The 19,087-nt window shown below is 49.5% G+C and overlaps 1 protein-coding gene across 3 annotated transcripts in view; it reads right to left on the minus strand.

The window, feature by feature from the left end:
* Positions 1-19,087, minus strand: part of MYO1B (myosin IB) — a 275,621-nt gene that overhangs the window by 88,577 nt on the left and 167,957 nt on the right. For all 3 annotated transcript variants that reach the window (XM_088466667.1, XM_088466666.1, XM_088466665.1), the window contains exon 14: positions 14,124-14,228. In XM_088466667.1, the coding sequence (XP_088322793.1) occupies positions 14,124-14,228 (105 nt within the window). The remainder of the gene's footprint in view (positions 1-14,123; positions 14,229-19,087) is intronic.

Here is a 19,087-nt window from a genome sequence, read left to right on the forward strand (position 1 = left end):
TGAGGAGATTCTGGAAGTGAGGAGCCCTATATCCAAGGCTGTCTCATTAATATATGTAGCTGAGTCTCTGAGGTTACCCACTAACTCCACCTGCTCAGGTGATGAGTCAGGGTCTAGAGACATCTCCAAACTATCAGCCCAACGCTCCATGGCTCTGGCTACCCAGCACACGGCCATTGCCGGTCTGGACGACCCCCCCCCCTCCTGCAAGGGAATAAATGGATTTCAGGCATAGTTCCACCTTGCAACCCATGATATCCTTTAAGGAGAACAATGCTGGGCATGGGCAATGTAGCACTCCTCACCAGGCGTGTGGCATGAGAATCCACCTGTGGAGGGGTTTCCCATTTGGAAAAATAATTATCCGCAAAGGGGTATGCAAAAGCCAAACGTTTTTGAGGCTGGTACCGCTTGCCCGGATTTTTCCACGCCTCCTCTAAATGATCTACTAAGACCAGATAGAGGAAATACAGTGACATCACCCTTAATATCCTTAAAGAAGCCATATTTAGATTTGGCCATGGGGAAATAGTCATCTGTAATAACCAAAGCTGCACGGACTGCCCGTGTAAGGCCAGATATATCAATTTTTGACTTAGACTCCACCTCCCTAGTACGGGAGAGCTCTTGGTCTGAGAGGTCAAAAATCTCTCCGTCATCAGATGTTGTGTCACCCTCCTCATAATGAGTAATCTGAGACACTAAATTCCGCTTTGCAGCCGCAATCATGGCTCCCCCTGTAAAACGTCTATCAGGTGTTTTACCGTATTGACAATGAATTTACACACGCAGGTTCCTGAGAGACCTGGGGGGGGTGACAGTGGGAGACACTGGGGTACCATCAACTGTCTAGGGAACCCCTGCATGGGTGATGACCCTAATGACTGCCAGCTGACCCACCAGGGTTGTAAGTGCCGTAGCAAAACAGGCCCAGGGCGGTTCTTGCACATGCGAAGTGACAGTAATCGGGTGTGAAATTATATAACATGCCCGATATACACCTTCAGTGTGTCCCTCACTCTCCACTATTGGTACATTACATTTGGTACACCTTAGCTGGAGAGGAAAATCACATTCACTCTCAGACATGATGAGTGTAATAGAGTGTATGTGACTCCCCTCAAGGACAATATAGTTTACTGTGAGGTAATGAGAACCCTGCAGCACTGCACCACAAGGGCTTTTTTAGCAGAGAAGACAAGGATAGTAAAATGGCTGACAGTCAGAATGAAAGCACAGACAACAGCGCTAGCATTAAGTCACATACAATGCAGAAATGACTCCCTACACTATCAGCACTGAGATCAACTATGCAGACACAGAGCCTTGTAGGAAACAGTGCAGCATACTCTGACCTTACTCTGGAGGAGAGGTATGCAGGGGGACGCGGACCGCAATGCCTGTATCAGTTTCCAGCAGCGTTTGTCATTCCCAGCACATGTAGTGAGAAAATGGCCGCCGAGGAGCAGAGAGGAGGCCAGCCCGGGGGAGGAGCGCTGACACAGCCTGCTCAGACCGCTGTGGAATGGCACTGTGCAGCGGGGGAGGCGCCGGCTGTTAGAAAGGGAAGGCGCTCTCCCCTGGCATGCTATTAACCCCTGGGATGCCGTGCTGTACCACTCAATCGCGGTCCACTGTCCCTGGTGGTCTAGTGGAAGGCGCAGGATCAGTACCTGGCCCCACGCGCAACCAGTCCCCAGGGAACCCCCTGCCTGGGGACCCAAAAGACTGATACTGGCGGGTGCCCCCTTGATTCTGGTCACAGTCCAGGTAATCCGGGGTCACCACTAGCTGTGACCCCAGATATCTACCAGCCTCCCCGGATCGGTACCGGTGTACTGGTCCGGCGGGGTGGAGGAGTGACAGCATGGACGTCAGTACTGACTTTCCATGCTGTACAGCTCATCTTGTGCAGCCACAGCTGCATTTGAAGAAACTTCAGGAGCCTTCTAGCCCCCCTCTGTGAAAGAGATTTGACTCCTGGCCGGACACCCACGCAACTGATTTGCCTTGGCTCGGAGGTGGGGTATAGGAGAGGGACCCCGGTGCATCCTGGGAGGCTAAAAATTAACTCTGTGGTGTCCAATGGCTGACGTCATCACCTATACCCCAAGGTATCCTGTAGATACCCTATGGACCCTGAAGTAGAAATAATTATATATATATATACACCACACACAAAGCCTGATTCAGAGCCGGACGCTCTGACAGAGCGCTCACTCTGAATCAGGGCCGGTCTTCTGTTTTTTCAGAGCGGCCTCCTGGCCGCTCGCATAGCTGTGGGTGACCACCCACAGCTATAGCGAGCGGGCAGGAAGATGGTCACGATGGTCAAGACCATCGCGACCATCGGGCTTGCGACGAGACCCTTGTGGTAGGGTCTCGTTGCCGCAAGCCCTAGAGTGCTTTCGGCTCAAACAGAGCCAAAAGCATTACCACTGACATCACTTGTGATGTCAGTGGGGCCGGCCCCAGACAGTAGGAGTTCACATGGGAACGCCTCCGTTTGGGCAGCCACTCCCCCCGGCCCACCCACCAAAGGAGACGTGCTGTCAATCAACATCGACAGCACGCCCTCTTTGGTACGAGCCCCGGAGCGATGGTTTGCCCGTCGCTATCCAGGTCTCGCGCATGCACACGACGTAGCCGGCTCCGTCGTGCGCATGCGCCCTGGGCCACCATCGACCCGCTTGCGAGCGCTCGCGAGCGGGTCTGAATCAGGCCCACAGTCCCAAAACTGATATATATATATATTAGATCGATAGAGAGCGCTACATATATATATATATATATATATATATATCCCAATAGCATCCCAAGAGATGCTAGTTTAAAATATACACTTGCATTTTTTATGCAACTCAAAATTCTCAGGAAATATGTAGAATTGGGGCATATATTATAATCATTTCACAATAAGAATTTTCTTGTCAATGTGGGCATGGTCTTACTGGCTCGTGTACTCTTTATCAGTAGATTAATGGAGCGTACACACGGTCAGATTTGTCAGACTTGTCAGATTTGTCAGATGAACGACTGAACGATTAAACGATTTGAACGATTTGGACGATTTGACCAAAGTTTTGAACGATTTGAACGATTTGAACGATTGAACGATTTTTGACTGCATTAAAATGAATGGAATCGTCCAAGTCTGACTGCAAACCCATCAGATGTCAGATATCGTTATCTGACAAACGGGAACGCGCATCGTTGATCGTCCATCATTCAGGCATGTCAGATATGAACGATTTTCCATCAGATATGAACGACTGAACGATTTTTAAATCGTTATCGTCCATATCTGAAGAAAAAATCTGATCGTGTGTATGCACCATTAGATGCCTGTATCTTCACATCATGTTGTATTTTTTAAATCCAATGGGCCATATTTGTTTTACAATTAAACCAAGTCAGATCGGTCAATGAAATTAAAACACCTACAAGTCGAAGCATTTCAGCTACTGTGTAGTGAAGGAGTTAACAGTAGAATACTGTACATATAACATTTATATATTAAATCCATCATAAATAGAATCTCATGCTTAAACACCGCACATTATGCACAGTTGCGCTGCTAACATGACGCACATTAGCGAATGCACAATATCCTGCATGCGAACGCTGTTTATTAGCTGCATGCGTGCACATCTGCCCCAAATCAGATAAACCTAACTAGTGTCTTTTCCCAAACCCCTAATACTTACATAATGCACACTCACATAAAAGGTTCCATAGCTTTAAAGTATAAGATCCAAGTTTTATTCATTTATTACAAATGCTGTGAAATTAAGACTATTTTGGTATCTAAGGTTTAATACGTGATAAATAAGCCGTGTTCGATATTATACTGATCTGCACTTTCTCAACAGCTTCCCGGTATCATCGGTTTGAAGATCACAACATGCATTCTCAACTTATGGACCGTAGAGATATAAAGCACCAAAATGTATTTTGTGAAACCAACAGCCTAGATTTGCATGCAGGGGGAATAGAGGAGGCAACAAGCTGTTAGAGGCTGTTCTGTGTCCATTTGAATCAACCTGTTAAATATCCTGTAACAGATGCACCCGCACTGGGAACCAATGGGATCAGCAACAAACCTCTCTATTGTGTTGTCTGTTTCTGTAAGGGTATAAATATGTGTGTTGTGACCCCAGTCTGGAGTCTTCTTGCTGATTGACGGAGGTTTCTTGCTCATGCCGGTATCTGGTCCAGAGTGCGTGCGTATGTATAACTGTATCTTGGGTCTGTATAATTCTTTGCGCTAAATTGTACTTAGATCACAGCGTGTAACTGACTGTACTTTACTTGAATAATACTTTGTGCTTTGGAAACACATGTTCAAGGTCTAAAGTCTTTATTTTACTGTATGACTGCATACGCAAATAGCGTCAATTTTAGAGGTTTATAGGCAGGGTTTAGAAGGTATAGGTAGGCGCTTATAGAGGTTGAAATACAGTATCCTTAGAATGCAGCAGTGGGATCTACGTATCTATGTTAAAGATTGAATGTGTAAAAAAAAAAAAAAAGCCCCCCCCCCCAAGAAAACAACCAGCTCCGGGCTTTGGAGCCCCAGTACTGGTTGTGCTAAATACAGGGGACAAACGACATAGGGGTCCCCCGTGTTAAGCACAACCAGCACCAGGCTTTTCAGAACCTGTCCTGGTTGCCAAAATACGGGAGACAAATTACGTAGTCTCCCGTATTTAGCGAAACCAGCACAGGGCTCTGAGCCGGTCCTGGTTCTGGAAGTACAGGGGGAAAAAATGCATAGGGCCCCGTCTAGCAGGGCGGGAGTGTGATGCCACAACCTGGGGAGCCCTTTCACCAGGCACCCCAGCCACAGCATCACCACTGACCGCTAGTCAGCCCAGGCCGGGGATCCCTGGGGAGTTGGGGACCCACACAATAAAGGGGTCCCCCTCCTCAGGGAATCCCAGGCCCAGGCTGATAGCCCGGGGCTATCCCCAGCACCCCTGGGCGGTGGGTGCTGGGTTCATTGTGTTGTGTGGTGCATAAGAAAATATATTGTCTTTTGCAGTAGTACTACAAGTCCCAGCAGGCATCTTCACATACTGGTACTTGGAGAACCACAAGTACCAGCAGGCGGGGCATTAAGGGCCTGCTGGCACCCATATTACCCCTGCAAATTAAATATTAAAATAAAACAGACACCGTTTTGAAAATTATTTTATTATGCCGCACCTTCACCTAAGGGGCGGCAGCCTTTAAGCTCTTTTGCATGGCTGCCGCTCCCCCAGGACTTCTATGACATCTTCGGCCATTAAGCTCTTTTGCGCGGCCGCCGCCCATCCAGGGCTTCCCAGCGTCTTCATGCTTCAGCTGGTCTCTCCAGCTCCCCGGCCGTCGACTCCCCGGACAGGGCTCGCGCTCGCTGTATGTAAGCCAGCCGAGGGGGCAGGGCGATGTCTTTGCATTTCAAAAATGGCACTGAGGCGCCATTTTTGAAAAGGGCACGCTCGGTTCTCACCATTGAAGTCAATAGTGAGAACAGCTCATTGGCTGAGAGGCGGAAGGCTCGCCTCTCTCAGCCAATGAGCGCTCCGCACCGGGATTTCTGTACTGAAATCCTGGGCAGAGCTGTCATTCAGGTTTTAGTGTCCTTAGAGGACACTACTAAAGTTTGTGGGTCCGGGTATCTCGTGTTTTTATTTTGCCAAGACACTCGATTGTGTGCAGAGGACCTGATCCACGCATAAGAGGAAGTGAGTATGGAATTTTTATTACAGGTACTCCCCCATTGGATTATCTACTGGAGAAGAGGACAGAATGGCTTCAGGGATACATAGGTGAGTATGTGAGCTAGTGTGCGCATGTGTGAGTACATGTGTGTGTGCATGTATGTTTTAATAAAATTGTACTTTTCTACGGTGTGTTGTGTTATTTTTATAATATTGCTTTTGCTGTGGAACTAAAAGTACCAGCAAGCCCGTAATGCCCTGCATGCTGATACTTGTGGTTCTCCAAGTACCAGCATGCGAGAGAGGTTTGCTAGGAACTGTAGTTCCACAGCAAAAGCCAATATTTATATTTTCATATGCACCACACTTTACATAATCAACCCGGCACCAACCGCCCAGGGGTGCTGGGGATATTAGTCTGGGCCTGGCGTGCCTGGCTTGGGCTGATTAGCGGTCAGGGGTGATGCTGCGGCTGGGGGGCCCAGTGAAAGGGCTCCCCTGGCTGTGGCATCACCACCCCCCCCCTAGACGGAGTCCGATACTGATTCTGGGAAATAAAGGGGGGGCCCTATGCATTTTTTCCCCCTGTATTTCCAGAACCAGGACCTGCTCAGAGCCCTGTGCTGGTTGCGCTAAATACGGGGTCCCCTACATCATTTGTCCCACGTATTTTGACAACCAGGACAGGTTCTGAAAAGCCTGGTGCTGGTTGTGCTTAATACGGGAGACCCCTACGTCGTTTGTCCCCTGTATTTAGCACAACCAGTACTGGGGCTCCATAGCCCGGGGCTGGTTGGTTTTTGGGGGGCGGGGCCACGCCATTTTTTTTCACTTAAACACAGAAGCAGGTATCATGGATCTACCAGATCCGAGCCTGCATTCTGTGTACTGCTACCTTCCCCGGGTCCTAGCTCCTGCACCACCACCATCCGCACTGCTGCCCGCCACTAAAGCCCGCTACTGTCCCCGGGTTCTAGCCGCAGCTGATGCCCGCTACCTCCCCCCGCACCTTTCCGCCAGCTAACGCTGCAGTTGACGCCAGCTTCATCCCCCGGACTTGGACCCCGATACCGCCCGCAGATGACGGCCATCTTGGTGCACCCAAGTGAAGCCACAGTTATTACACCTGCTGGAGGCTCCTACTGCAGCTGCGCAACCCGTTGAAAAGTCCTATTTCTACAATGGCGCATTCTTGAGGTAATAGTTTAAAAACAGTAACTTTCTAATTTACCTGAACCCCAAAAGCACGTACCCTGGCACAATAGCTACCTAATAAAACAAACCCCAAGTCTAAATTCCACCCCTACCCTGAGTTTTGCCTTCCCAAAAATCCCCCAGAGGCTACAGCAGAAAAGTTGTCCTAATTGAGAATGTAAGAAAAAAGTGACAGTTGGAGCTTTAGATTACTCCAAAATCCTAACTTTTCCTTTTTTACCCTGAAATTTGGCATGCAGCACCCAGTGACAGTTCTACTTGGACATACCAAATTTCAGATCAGTAACTCTAATAGCTTTTGAGGTGTAGCCCCTTGAACACCCTGCCCCCCCCCTTCAGAATTCTCTATGGAGAAATCTGTTTTTTTAGATGCAGCCTTAATATAAGGGCACGACTGTGCCCTTATAATGTATATGTATACACACAGTATATACTATATATATATATATATATATATATATAATATGAGATATGGTAAGAACTTACCCTTGTTATCTCTATTTCTACGAAGTCCATAGGGTTCCACAGGATACCTTGGGGTATAGGTGTGACGTCAGTCGCTGGGCACCATAGAGTTAAGCTTTTCAGCCTCCCAGGATGCACTAGGGTCCCCCTCCTATACCCCGCCCCCGGGCCAAGGCACCTCAGTTAGTTATCAAGCCATAGGCCGGAGGAGGAGAAGGAAGAGAGAGAAAAAAGATCTGGACACATACAAGAATCACATTCTCACCAGAGGGAGACGGAAAACTGGTGACCAGAGCAAAGCCCATCTGCAGCACAGGTGCGACAGGGCGGGAGTCCTGTGGAACCCTATGGACTTCGTAGAAATAGAGATAACAAGGGTAAGTTCTTACCAGATCTCATATTTTCTACTTCAGGGTCCATAGGGTATCCACAGGATACCTTGGGGATGTCCCAAAGCAGTATCCTTTAAGGGTGGGGATGCTCCTGTGCAGAAAGGAGAATCCGCCGCCCGAAGGAAGCATCCTGAGAGGCGAAGGTGTCAAACCTGTAATACCTCACGAAGGTATGGACAGAGGACCACGTAGCAGCCTTGCAGATCTGAACTGCCGAGGCACCACGTCGAGCTGCCCACGAAGGACCCACAGACCTAGTGGAATGAGCCTTCAGAGAAGTAGGAACCGGTAGGCCTTCATGAAGATAAGCTTCAGAAATAGCCATACGGATCCAGGCTGCCAAAGTTTGCTTTGAAGCAGGCCAACCCTTTTTACGGAAGCCATAGAGGACAAACAAAGCGTCCGACTTCCTAAACAAAGAAGTGCGGTCAACATAAGTCCTTAAGGCCCGCACAACATCCAAAGAGGCCTCACCCACGGAAAGACCCGGTGAGTTAAAGGCCGGAACAACGATTTCCTCGTTAACATGAAACTGGGAAACAACTTTGGGAAGAAACTCGGGCCGAGTGCGGAGCACTGCCCTGTTCCCATGAAAAACCAAGAAAGGGGGTCTACAAGAAAGAGCCCCTAACTCAGAAACACGTCTGGCCGAAGCAATGGCCAGAAGGAAAACAGTCTTAGCTGTTAGCCATTTAAGATCCACTGAGCCCAGTGGTTCAAACTGCGGTCCTTGGAGAGCCCTCAGGACCACAGCCAAATCCCAGGGCGCCACAGGTGGAACAAAGGGCGACTGAATGCGGAGAACACCTTGCATAAAGGTGCGCACATCCGGGATTGTAGCAATCCTACGGTGAAACCAGACAGATAGGGCCGAAACCTGTACCTTCAAAGAAGCAAGGCGAAGCCCATGATCTAGTCCCGCTTGGTCGAACAACACTGGAAGAACGTATGCCACACGCGATGGTATATCCTCGCGGAAGACGGTTTCCGAGCTCGCAACATGGTACGCACCACAGAGCTGGAAAACCCCCGGGACCTCAGCATGGCCGTCTCAACAGCCACGCCGTCAAAGACAGCCGAGTCAGGTCCGGGTGAAGACAAGGACCCTGAGACAGAAGGTCCGGTCGTAGCGGCAACCGCAGAGGACTGACCACGGACAGACCCTGAAGGTCTGAGAACCAGTGCCATCTGGGCCACGCGGGAGCTATCAACAGGAGCGTCCCTCCTTCCTGTTTGAATTTCCGGATTACCCGTGGAAGAAGGGAGACCGGAGGGAACAGGTATGCGAACCAGAACGTCCACCGGACGGACAGAGCATCCACCAGAGACGCCCCTTCGTCTCTTGTGCGAGACCCGTACACTGGCAACTTGTTGTTGTGCCGGGACGCCATGAGGTCGATCTCTGGAAGACCCCACCTGTCCACCAGTAGTTGAAAAACATCCGGGTGCAGGGACCAATCCCCCGGATGAACGTCCTGGCGACTTAGAAAGTCCGCCTCCCAATTTAGCACTCCCGGGATGAAGACCGCTGATATGGCCGGAAGATTGCATTCCGCCCAAAACAGGATCCGAGAGACCTCTACGAGAGCCGCCCGACTGCGAGTTCCTCCTTGCCTGTTTATGTAGGCCACGGTGGTAGCGTTGTCCGACTGGACCTGCACCGGGTGACCCTGGAGAAACCGATGTGCCTGCTGAAGAGCATTGAAGACCGCACGGAGTTCCAAGATATTTATTGGAAGCTCCGCTTCTGTCGGCGTCCACCTGCCCTGGAACAAGTGTGGACCCGAAACTGCTCCCCAGCCCCGAAGACTGGCGTCCGTTGTCAACAGGACCCAATTTGGAACCCAGAACGGACGTCCCTTGTTGAGGTGGGTCGTCTGTAACCACCACGCAAGGGACAGGCGAACCTCCGGGGTGATCACAATCGTCTGGGACTTCAGAGACTGAGGCAGCCCGTTCCACTTGGACAGGATCAGGTGCTGCAGAGGTCTGGAGTGAAACTGGGCGTATTCCACCATGTCGAACACCGACACCATGGAGCCCAGTAACCTCATCGCCGAGTGTAGGGACACCCTGCGGCTGTGCAGACAACTGCGCACCCTTGACTGTAAAGCAGAGATCTTGTCCTCCGTCACGAAGATCCTTTGCTGTCCCGAGTTCAATAAGGCTCCAAGATGCAGAATCCTCCGAGACGGGATTAGAGTGGACTTCTGCCAGTTGATTAGCCAGCCGTGCCGTTGCAGCAGTGCAATGGTCAGGTCCAAGTGGCGTAACAGGAGCTCTGGAGATCCTGCCACCAATAACAGGTCGTCCAAATACGGCAACATGCGGACTCCCTGCAGCCGCAGAGAAGTCGCCAAGACCGCCATCACCTTGGTGAAAACACGTGGTGCTGTCGCCAGGCCAAAAGGTAACGCCCGAAACTGGAAGTGGTCGCTGCGGATTGCAAACCTGAGGAACTGTTGATGGCGCAAAAGAATAGGGACATGCAGGTAAGCGTCCTGTATGTCCAACGACACCATGTAGTCCCCAGGTTCCAGCGCCAGAATGATGGACCGTAGGGTCTCCATCCGAAACTTCGGAACCCGCAAAGACTTGTTGAGTGCTTTGAGGTTGAGAATCGGACGATACGACCCATTGGGTTTCTGTACCAAAAATAGATTTGAATAGAAACCCTGGCCCCTCTGGGAGAATGGAACAGGCACTATAACTCCAGCCTGGAGCATAGTGTGCAATACCTTCCACAGCTCCGTAGCCTTGTTCCAGTCTGATGGTAGACCCGTGGTGAAGAATCGAGCCGGGGGTCTGTGCCGGAAGGAGAGGGCGTATCCGTGGGAAACCACCTCCAGAACCCAAGTGTCTGTCGTAGTGGCTGACCAACACTGGGCGAACTGCAGCAGGCGGCCTCCCACCCTGGGATCCCCCAAAGGGAGGCCCGGACCGTCAGGCCGCAGGCTTGTCATCTGGCTTGGGGGCCGGACGTCTGGTACTCCATGCCTGCTTCCGGGGCTTGGCCGATTTCTTAGGGCCAGCCTGTTGAGGAAACGACTGTGGTTTGGGCCTGCCCTGGGCCCTAGATGACCAAAAGGACGATGGTCCAGAACCAGAAGGAGCAGCGGCCGACGGGAGACAAGCCAATTTGGCTGCCGCCAGCGTGGCCACAATCTTATCCAGATCCTGACTGAAGAGAACTTCTCCGGTAAACGGCAACGCCTCCAGACCCTTTTTGGAATCTGCGTCCGCCTTCCAGGATCGCAGCCACAAGGTGCGACGAGCAGCCACCGCTGCTGAAGAAATTCTAGACACCAGAGTACTAATGTCTAGGGCCGCCTCGTTGATATAAGTGGCCGAATCACGGAGATTACCAATCAACTCCGCCTGTTTGGCCGGACAGTCGGAATCAAAAGAAGCCTCTAATGAATCCGCCCAGCGCTCCATCGCTCTGGCAACCCAGCAAATGGCTATAGCCGGCCGCGCTGCCCCCCCCGCAAGGGAATAAGCGGACTTCAGGCAGATCTCCACCTTGCGGTCCGTAGCATCCTTAAGGGAGGACATAGATGGCATTGGCAATGTGGCACTATGGACAAGACGGGTCACGTGAGAATCCACCTGTGGAGGGGATTCCCACTTTGCACAATAATTATCCGCGAACGGATAAGCCACCGCCAAGCGTCTCTGCGGCTGGTATCTTTTGCCAGGCTGTTTCCACGCCTCCTCTAAATGGTCCACCAACTGACCCGAAAGAGGAAAGACTGTGGCATCGCCCTTCACATCTTTGAAAAAGGCATACTTAGATTTAGCCGCTGGGGGAACTTCGTCCTCAATCACCAAGGCTGTGCGGACCGCCCGAATAAGTCCAGGAATATATACTTTGGACTTAGCATCAGCGTCCTTAGTATGGAGAGGTTCCTGATCGTAAGGATCCAGAATCTCCCCATCATCAGACGTCCCCTCGTCATCCTCATAAGGAGCCGACAGAGACGCCACCGGCCGTTTATGTGGCCGCATCACAGACTCCTCTTGCAACACATCCGACAAGTGCTGTACAGAACTCGTCAGGGAGTTAACCCACGCTGGCTCCTGAGAAACCGGGAGCGGGGAAATAGGGAGACTGTGGGGTACCACCAATTGTCGTGGGAAACCCTGCATGGGTGACGACACCACTGACTGCTGGGATAAACCCATCGGTGTAAACGCGGGCTGCGGAGCTAACTGGCCCACTAAGGCTGTAAGCGCCTGAGTGAAACAAGCCCAGGGCGGCTCCTGTACCGGTGCTGTAACCGTAAGAGGCCGCACCATGGACAAACACTGCCGGCAAAGGCCCTCCGCGCTACCCTCCCCCTCCGCTAACGGTACTTTACACGTAGTACACTGTAGCCGGAGGGGAAAATCACTTTCGGACATGATGGCACCACGTATGTGACCTCTCTCACCAATTAAAAGTTAAATAGGCGAGAGACCACCCTGCAGCACCGCACCGCAAGGGCTTAGCAGAGAGAACAGGGACAGTAATAAAGCTGACAGTTTAGAGAAAAGTTACAGGCAGCAGCGCTAGCACAGTCACATACAATGCAAAGAAAATCAATTCCTGCACTAACAGCGCTGATCACTCAACTACGCAGACACAGGGCCTGGTAGGATACAGCGCTGCATACACAGACCTGACCACAGCGGAGGAGAGGTATGCGGGGGGACCCAGACCACGATGCTTCCGTCCAGCGCTTCCAGCAGCGTTCACCATGCGTTCTGGAGAAGATGGCCGCCGAGGAGCAGAGAGGAGGCCGGCCTGGGGGAGGAGCGCTGCCACAGGACCAGTCGGCAGCGTGCAGAGAGGGCTGTGTGCAGCGGGGGAGGCGCCGGCTGTGAGACAGGGAAGGCGCGCTCCCCTGGCATGCATTTAACCCCTGGGATGCCGCCGCTCTGCTGCAGTGGAAAGTGCAGGTTGGTCGCCTGGCTCCACGCTGCAGCCAGTCCCCAGGGAGCCCCCTGCCTGGGGACTTAGGACCATGTGACCAGCGGGGACCCACCGTGGGACCCCGCTGCTTACCTTTGTCCCCCTTGGATCCGGCCATGGTCCGGAACATCTGGGGTCACCGCTAGCTGTGACCCCAGATGCTCACCAGCATCCCCGGATCGGTACCGGCGGGGGTGTAGGGAAGACAGCATGGATGTCAGGACTGACTGTCCATGCTGTACAACCAGATGTGCAGCCACAGCTGCACTGAAGAAAGCTTCAGGGGCTCTTCTAGCCCCCACTCCGACAGGTGCACCCGACTCCGGCCGGGCACCAAACTAAACTGAGGTGCCTTGGCCCGGGGGCGGGGTATAGGAGGGGGACCCTAGTGCATCCTGGGAGGCTGAAAAGCTTAACTCTATGGTGCCCAGCGACTGACGTCACACCTATACCCCAAGGTATCCTGTGGATACCCTATGGACCCTGAAGTAGAAATATATATATATATATATATATATATATATATATACACACATACACACCTATATACAACTCACACACACAAAACGTGAAAGTAGAAGCTTTCTGGCTTATAATATATATAGTCGGTCCTTGAAGGAGCTTCCATTTGCCCAGAACCCACTTCCTTGCCTAATGGTGATAACTATTAGATGTACTGCTGCGAAACTTCTTAAATAGGCTTCCTCTTGCAAGAAGTTGGATACTCCCGTGGAATTCGGGTTTGCCTCTGTTATACCATTGCTTAGTGTAAAAAAACAAAACATGGTGGATAAGACTTTACCAATGTATGGTTCACTGTCACACAAACCCATATTCCCTCAGGAGGATACAATTTGCAACTATTTTGTTAAGCAAGAGCTTGATACGGTGATGCAAATATTATTTGCATAAGCAAATGGCATGCATGCATACATGTCTGCAGATCGCAAACAACAGGTAATTACTAAGAACTTAATATTTATAAAGGAATAGTATACTGTAACTGAACAAAAGTGTAAATATAATCCAAATCCTCTGTGGGGGTTACAATCATTAACTATTCTGCACCAAAACCTTACTTCATTAGATAATTGCATTTATTGATTTAAAGGAGTTACCATGCGGATTAATCTGTCAAGATAAAAAGGAAGGGTCAGGTATAAATAAACACAAGATAAATATAGAATATATCCCTTACTGCCCTTGCGCACTAACTCTGCATTATGTAATCAGAATGCTCAGAAAGCATCTGGTGTGCCTGCTGAATAAGACCACCATTGTATTAGAATGTAAGCTCTTAGAAACAAGGACATCTTTTTCAAATTATTTATAATACCCAGATTTTGTATGGTTATCAATTTTCTTCAAAAAGATGGTAGTGGTCCAGGTTACCTCACGGATGTATTCTTCCTGTTCCTCTTTAAGGGTCAATTCAATGAAGATCTGCTGTAGCTTCTCATTACAGTAGTTGATGATAAACTGCTCAAAACTGTTTTCCTGTGAACAGATACATGAGGAGTCATACTATGGCCATTAAATAGCATCAAGTAGAGAACCATGACAATATAAATCTGTATACGAAGTGCTACAATGTAGCAGCCACAGCTTTTTTCATTCCAAGTCCAGTTGTGGTTCATATACAGACTCAGGTGCTCACAGATATACTTGAGTCGCATATCAAATTAATCTGCAGTGTCTGATGGTGCGTCCCATTGCATCGCATTGTGACATGATGCATTTTTGGCAAAAAATAAGCCCAACCCTAGTAGAGTAGCACGGGACCTGGTGTCTCACTCATGCCAAGCATGTTGCACTGCGTGGCATATTGAGACTAGATGTATGAGGACATCTGAACATATAAGAAATATTTCCAGAATATGACCATATCTTACACAAGACACTGCCTAAATTTACTATTTTGACTATTACATTAGCCTCATTACTGGTCTTCCACCCTCCCCCCCCCCCTACAATCTATCTTAAATGCAACGGCTAAACTGCTAATCCACTCTGTTAGTCCTTACATTGGCTTCTTGTTCTTACCAGATCCAATATAAAATACTTCTACTAACACAGAAGGCCATAAACAATACTACACTAACATACATCTCTTACATTGTCTCAAAATATCTCTCAACTCACTCCCTTCACTCTGCACAAGATCTGCGTCTCTGATCCACACATTGCCTGCTCCAATTGCCGGCTACAAGATATTTTGCATGCGGTACCCACTCTGTGGAATTGCCTCCCTCACACAACAAGACTTTCCTCAGCTTTCAAGTGTTTCTAACTCACATCTCCACACAAGCTCATAACATTTTAATCCACTTAACCTCCCTAACCTACTCTACCCAGTTACTTTCCCTCTAAACTCAGTCCTCAGGACCACAAACAGTGCATGTTTTCCAGGTCTCCTCACAGAATCAAAATAAAAATTAGCCCCACCTGTGGATCTTTTAAAATGTGTCAGTGAGTAATGAATACACCTGTGCAGCTGATGGGTGACCTGGAAAATGTGACCTGTGTGGGGTCCTGAGGACCGAGCTTGAGAACCACTGCTCTACACTGTTCAAACAAAATTTACATAAATTCTTCCATTCTCAAACAACCCTCTGATTCCAGGTAACAATTGTTCTATGACTGGATCATCTAGACCACTAAACACTTCTATGTGTAGAACCTAATCTCAGCCCAGTTACCAGCACTGTTTTAGTAAGGTTACCCAATTATAATACCCAACAGAACATGCAAGTACAAGCAATATATAAATATAGCAAATGCTAATAATAACAATAAATGTTAATAAGTAGCAAATGTAGGGTACACAGGCAAGGAATACGCTCTGGCTCAGAACAGAGACGAGTGGATTAGAGAGACAGAGAGGTGATATTATTCAGACACAGAGAAGACAATGAAAAGGCAAGATGGACAGTCGCAACTTCGAATTGGAGGGAAATATTTGTAATGGGAGTTACAAGTCTATTTGTTAGTAAGTGGAGCCAAGTGCAATTGTGTGTAACAGCTCATCACGGAGCCCAGGCAAAACTCCTGCACTAATGCAAGGGTTTCCTACAGCATTCTGATTTGGCAAAGTCATTCCAGCTTCAAAAGGTCTCCATTGCCAGGCATAGGTTAACGCCATCCAAAGGCTTTTTGTTTCTTGACAAATGGTGTAAAACAATCCCTATAGAGCTCTATAGGGACTTAAGGAATAGGTGCTATATAGGTCAGCACTGGCATTGCCTTTTAATAAAAAATTAAAAAAATTGATAAAAGCCATTTCTCAGCTTAATAAATAGTCCCCTTAATCTAAAAGGATACATTGGGGTTTCTTTAGGAATATGTAAGTAACCCATCTCTGTATGCATTTTAGATGGAATGTGTTACAAGTCTACCACCCTTAGTGAAGAGGTGGGCTTATGTGCCTGTGCCTTCTTCAAGCAAATGAAATTACCAGGTAAACGTAATTTCTTTTTTCAGACTTCATGGCTGTCCTGACCTATAAAATGTATATATAATAAGCAATCAAGCACATAACAATTTCTACTGCAAATCTATGTGTATCTAGCAAGTAAAATCAGATTTTGTATAAACACCTAAACTTGCAGCCCATACTTGCCTACTTTCCCATAATGGCCGGGAATGGCACTCTCAGCTGCCAGGAAACAACAGGCAAGTCTCTCGACCGCAGGGGCGGCCGCGTGTGGGCGGGAGGGCAAGCATGCTGCAGCCGACCTTGCAGAATGTTGGCAAGCATGCTGTAGGCGTCATCAAGGAACCCCAATTCTGTGCAAGTCCTTCACTACATTACATATTTTCAAAATATGAACAAAATCCTCATGCTTTCATTTGCTACATACCAGTGACGTGCGGTGAGATCAATGGCTGGGGAGGCACACATGTATAAAAACATAGCTTTTATATCAAATCTCTGGAGCATGACAGGGGAAGGAGCAGGGCTGGATTATGGGCGGGACGACCGGGGCGGTCGTCCCGGGGCCCCCACACATAGAGGGCCCCCACACAAATTGGGTTTATTGCGGACCGCTACAAGCACACTGCTGCCGGCGGTGGTGTGTTTGTTGTTACTACGAACAGGGCCAGCTCTAGGGGTGTTCGACCAGTGCGGTCGCACAAGGGCGCCACCCCTAGAGGGTGGCACCCTTCCCCAGCATCCCTATTTCAGCGGGACAGTACTGTCCCGCTGCTCCATCCGCGGGCCGAAGTGGCCCGCGGGTAGTCTAATTGGGAGGTTGGGGACCCCCACCGCCGCAGCTGTGCGGCGGTGCCAGACCCCCGGAGTGTGAATGGATGCGAATGATGGAAGAGGGCTGGGGGAAGCCCAGCCAGTGACGGATTGCTGGGCTTTACCCCCAGCCTGACATTATTTGGAGGCGTGCCATGCGGGCAGGCCTCCAAATAACGTCACATAAGGAGGTGTGGCCTATGGTAATTAGGCCACACCCCAAATTCACCACGCGAGATGAGAGGGCGCCATGTGATAGGCCGGCACAGGGTGCTCTGACCCCTGGAGCCAGCCCTGACTAGGAACACACCTCCGCCAAAATCCTGCGGCAGTGTGTTTGTTTTGACAGCCAATGAGAGTCACACAGACTCTCATTGGCTGCTGCACCCATGGAGGGAGCCGGGCTGGAGCTCACTCATGAGCTCCGCCTTCCGACTCCCACAGTGACGTCTCTCCCACAGAGCCGGCGGGAGGAGCGGGTAGCAGCGGTCGCGGCAGGAGCAGGGATTTAGGTAAGTGTGTTTTTTTTTATTTTTGTGTATATGTAAGGGGAGCACTGGCACTGCATGGGGATGCACTACTGGGGGCACTGGCACTGCATGGGGATGAACTACTGGGGGCACTGGCACTTCATAGGGGGCCACTACTGGGGGCACTGGATGGGGATGCACTACTGGGCGCACTGGCACTTCATAAGGGGGCCACTACTGGGGGCACTGGCACTGCATAGGGGGGCACTACTCGGGGCACTGGCACTGTATAGGGGGGCACCACTGGGGGCACTGGCACTGCATAGGAGGGAGTACTACTGGCGGTACTATACAAGGGGGCACTGCATGTGTGGACTATTTCTGGTGGCACAATATAATGGGCACTACTGGGGGCACAGCATAGGGGGGACTACTACTGTGGGCACTATATAAGGGGCACTATTGGGGGCACTGTATAGGGGGGACCACTACTGGGGGCACTGCATAGGGGGGGCTACAACTGGGGGCACTATATAAGGGGCACTACTGCGGGCACTGCATAACGGGAACTACTACAGTGGGCACTGCATAGGGGGGACCATTTCAGGGGGCACTGCTACTGGGGACATTGCATAAGGGGCACTACTACAGTGGGCATTGCAAGAGGGGCACTACTACAGTGGGCATTGCAAGAGGGGCACTACTACAGGGGCATTAAGGTACATAGAAAGAAATAAATGTTCCTAGGGTGACAAGAAACGGTGGTATATAGGGGCCCCAACAAGATTGTTACCCAGGGGCGCCCACAGACCTTAATCTGGCCCTGGGAGGAAGTATGCCTGCCCCGCCTACATACCCACATATTTGCAGTATATTACTGTTAGCTCCGATAAGAAGTCTTTTTGTTTTGTAAAAAAAGGAGGTGGTAGGAGGAGTTAACATCCAGAGGGTGTCAACTTTTTTCTGTCTCTACTAGCTGACGAAGACTTAACTCATACAGTAGGGCTGCAATGGAGTCTGGAAAAGAAAAGTTTATTGTGTATCTTTCATTGCTGCGAGCGACAGTATGAGACCTTGCTGAACTTCTGTAATGTATAAACTTGTCTGTTAATGTTTCACTTCTTTATTAGTTATTTGACAGTTCGAAGTTTGCATCAAGCGACATGGATATAAAAGTGCTGTGGCTGTAACCACATTCCAGCCCCACACAGTGTATTGTGTCTTTATTGTGAGAAAATCTTGTAACTTGTTTTCAGCATTCAAGCACAGTGCAGAATGCAGAATCTATATAGAGAAGACTTGCCGTTACCATTTGAGCTCCTTCACTTAGGACATGTTTATTTTTGCACTTTGTGATGAAAGAGGAGGAATATTCCAGAATACATTTTGGCAAATTGGCAGTAGGAGGCCATGAAAAATTTTAATCCTGCACTTAATCTCCCATGTTTACATGTTTTTCACGGGAAGATTTTATGCTGAGTGAATTGTCCTTTAAATAACATAGGCTAAATGTAATGCTGATTAAATGGGTTTGTTGTCAATAAGAAAAGGTTTAGTTTTATAAATAACTTGCAACAAAAGAATGAACTTTGTTTTGATGCTAGCCACACGTAGCTAATCTGCTACTCAGCCCGAGAGTT

This window comes from Taudactylus pleione, unplaced genomic scaffold (genome assembly GCF_031769625.1).
Source record: "Taudactylus pleione unplaced genomic scaffold, aTauple2 ptg000066l, whole genome shotgun sequence".
NCBI classification, from domain to species: Eukaryota; Metazoa; Chordata; class Amphibia; order Anura; family Myobatrachidae; genus Taudactylus; species Taudactylus pleione.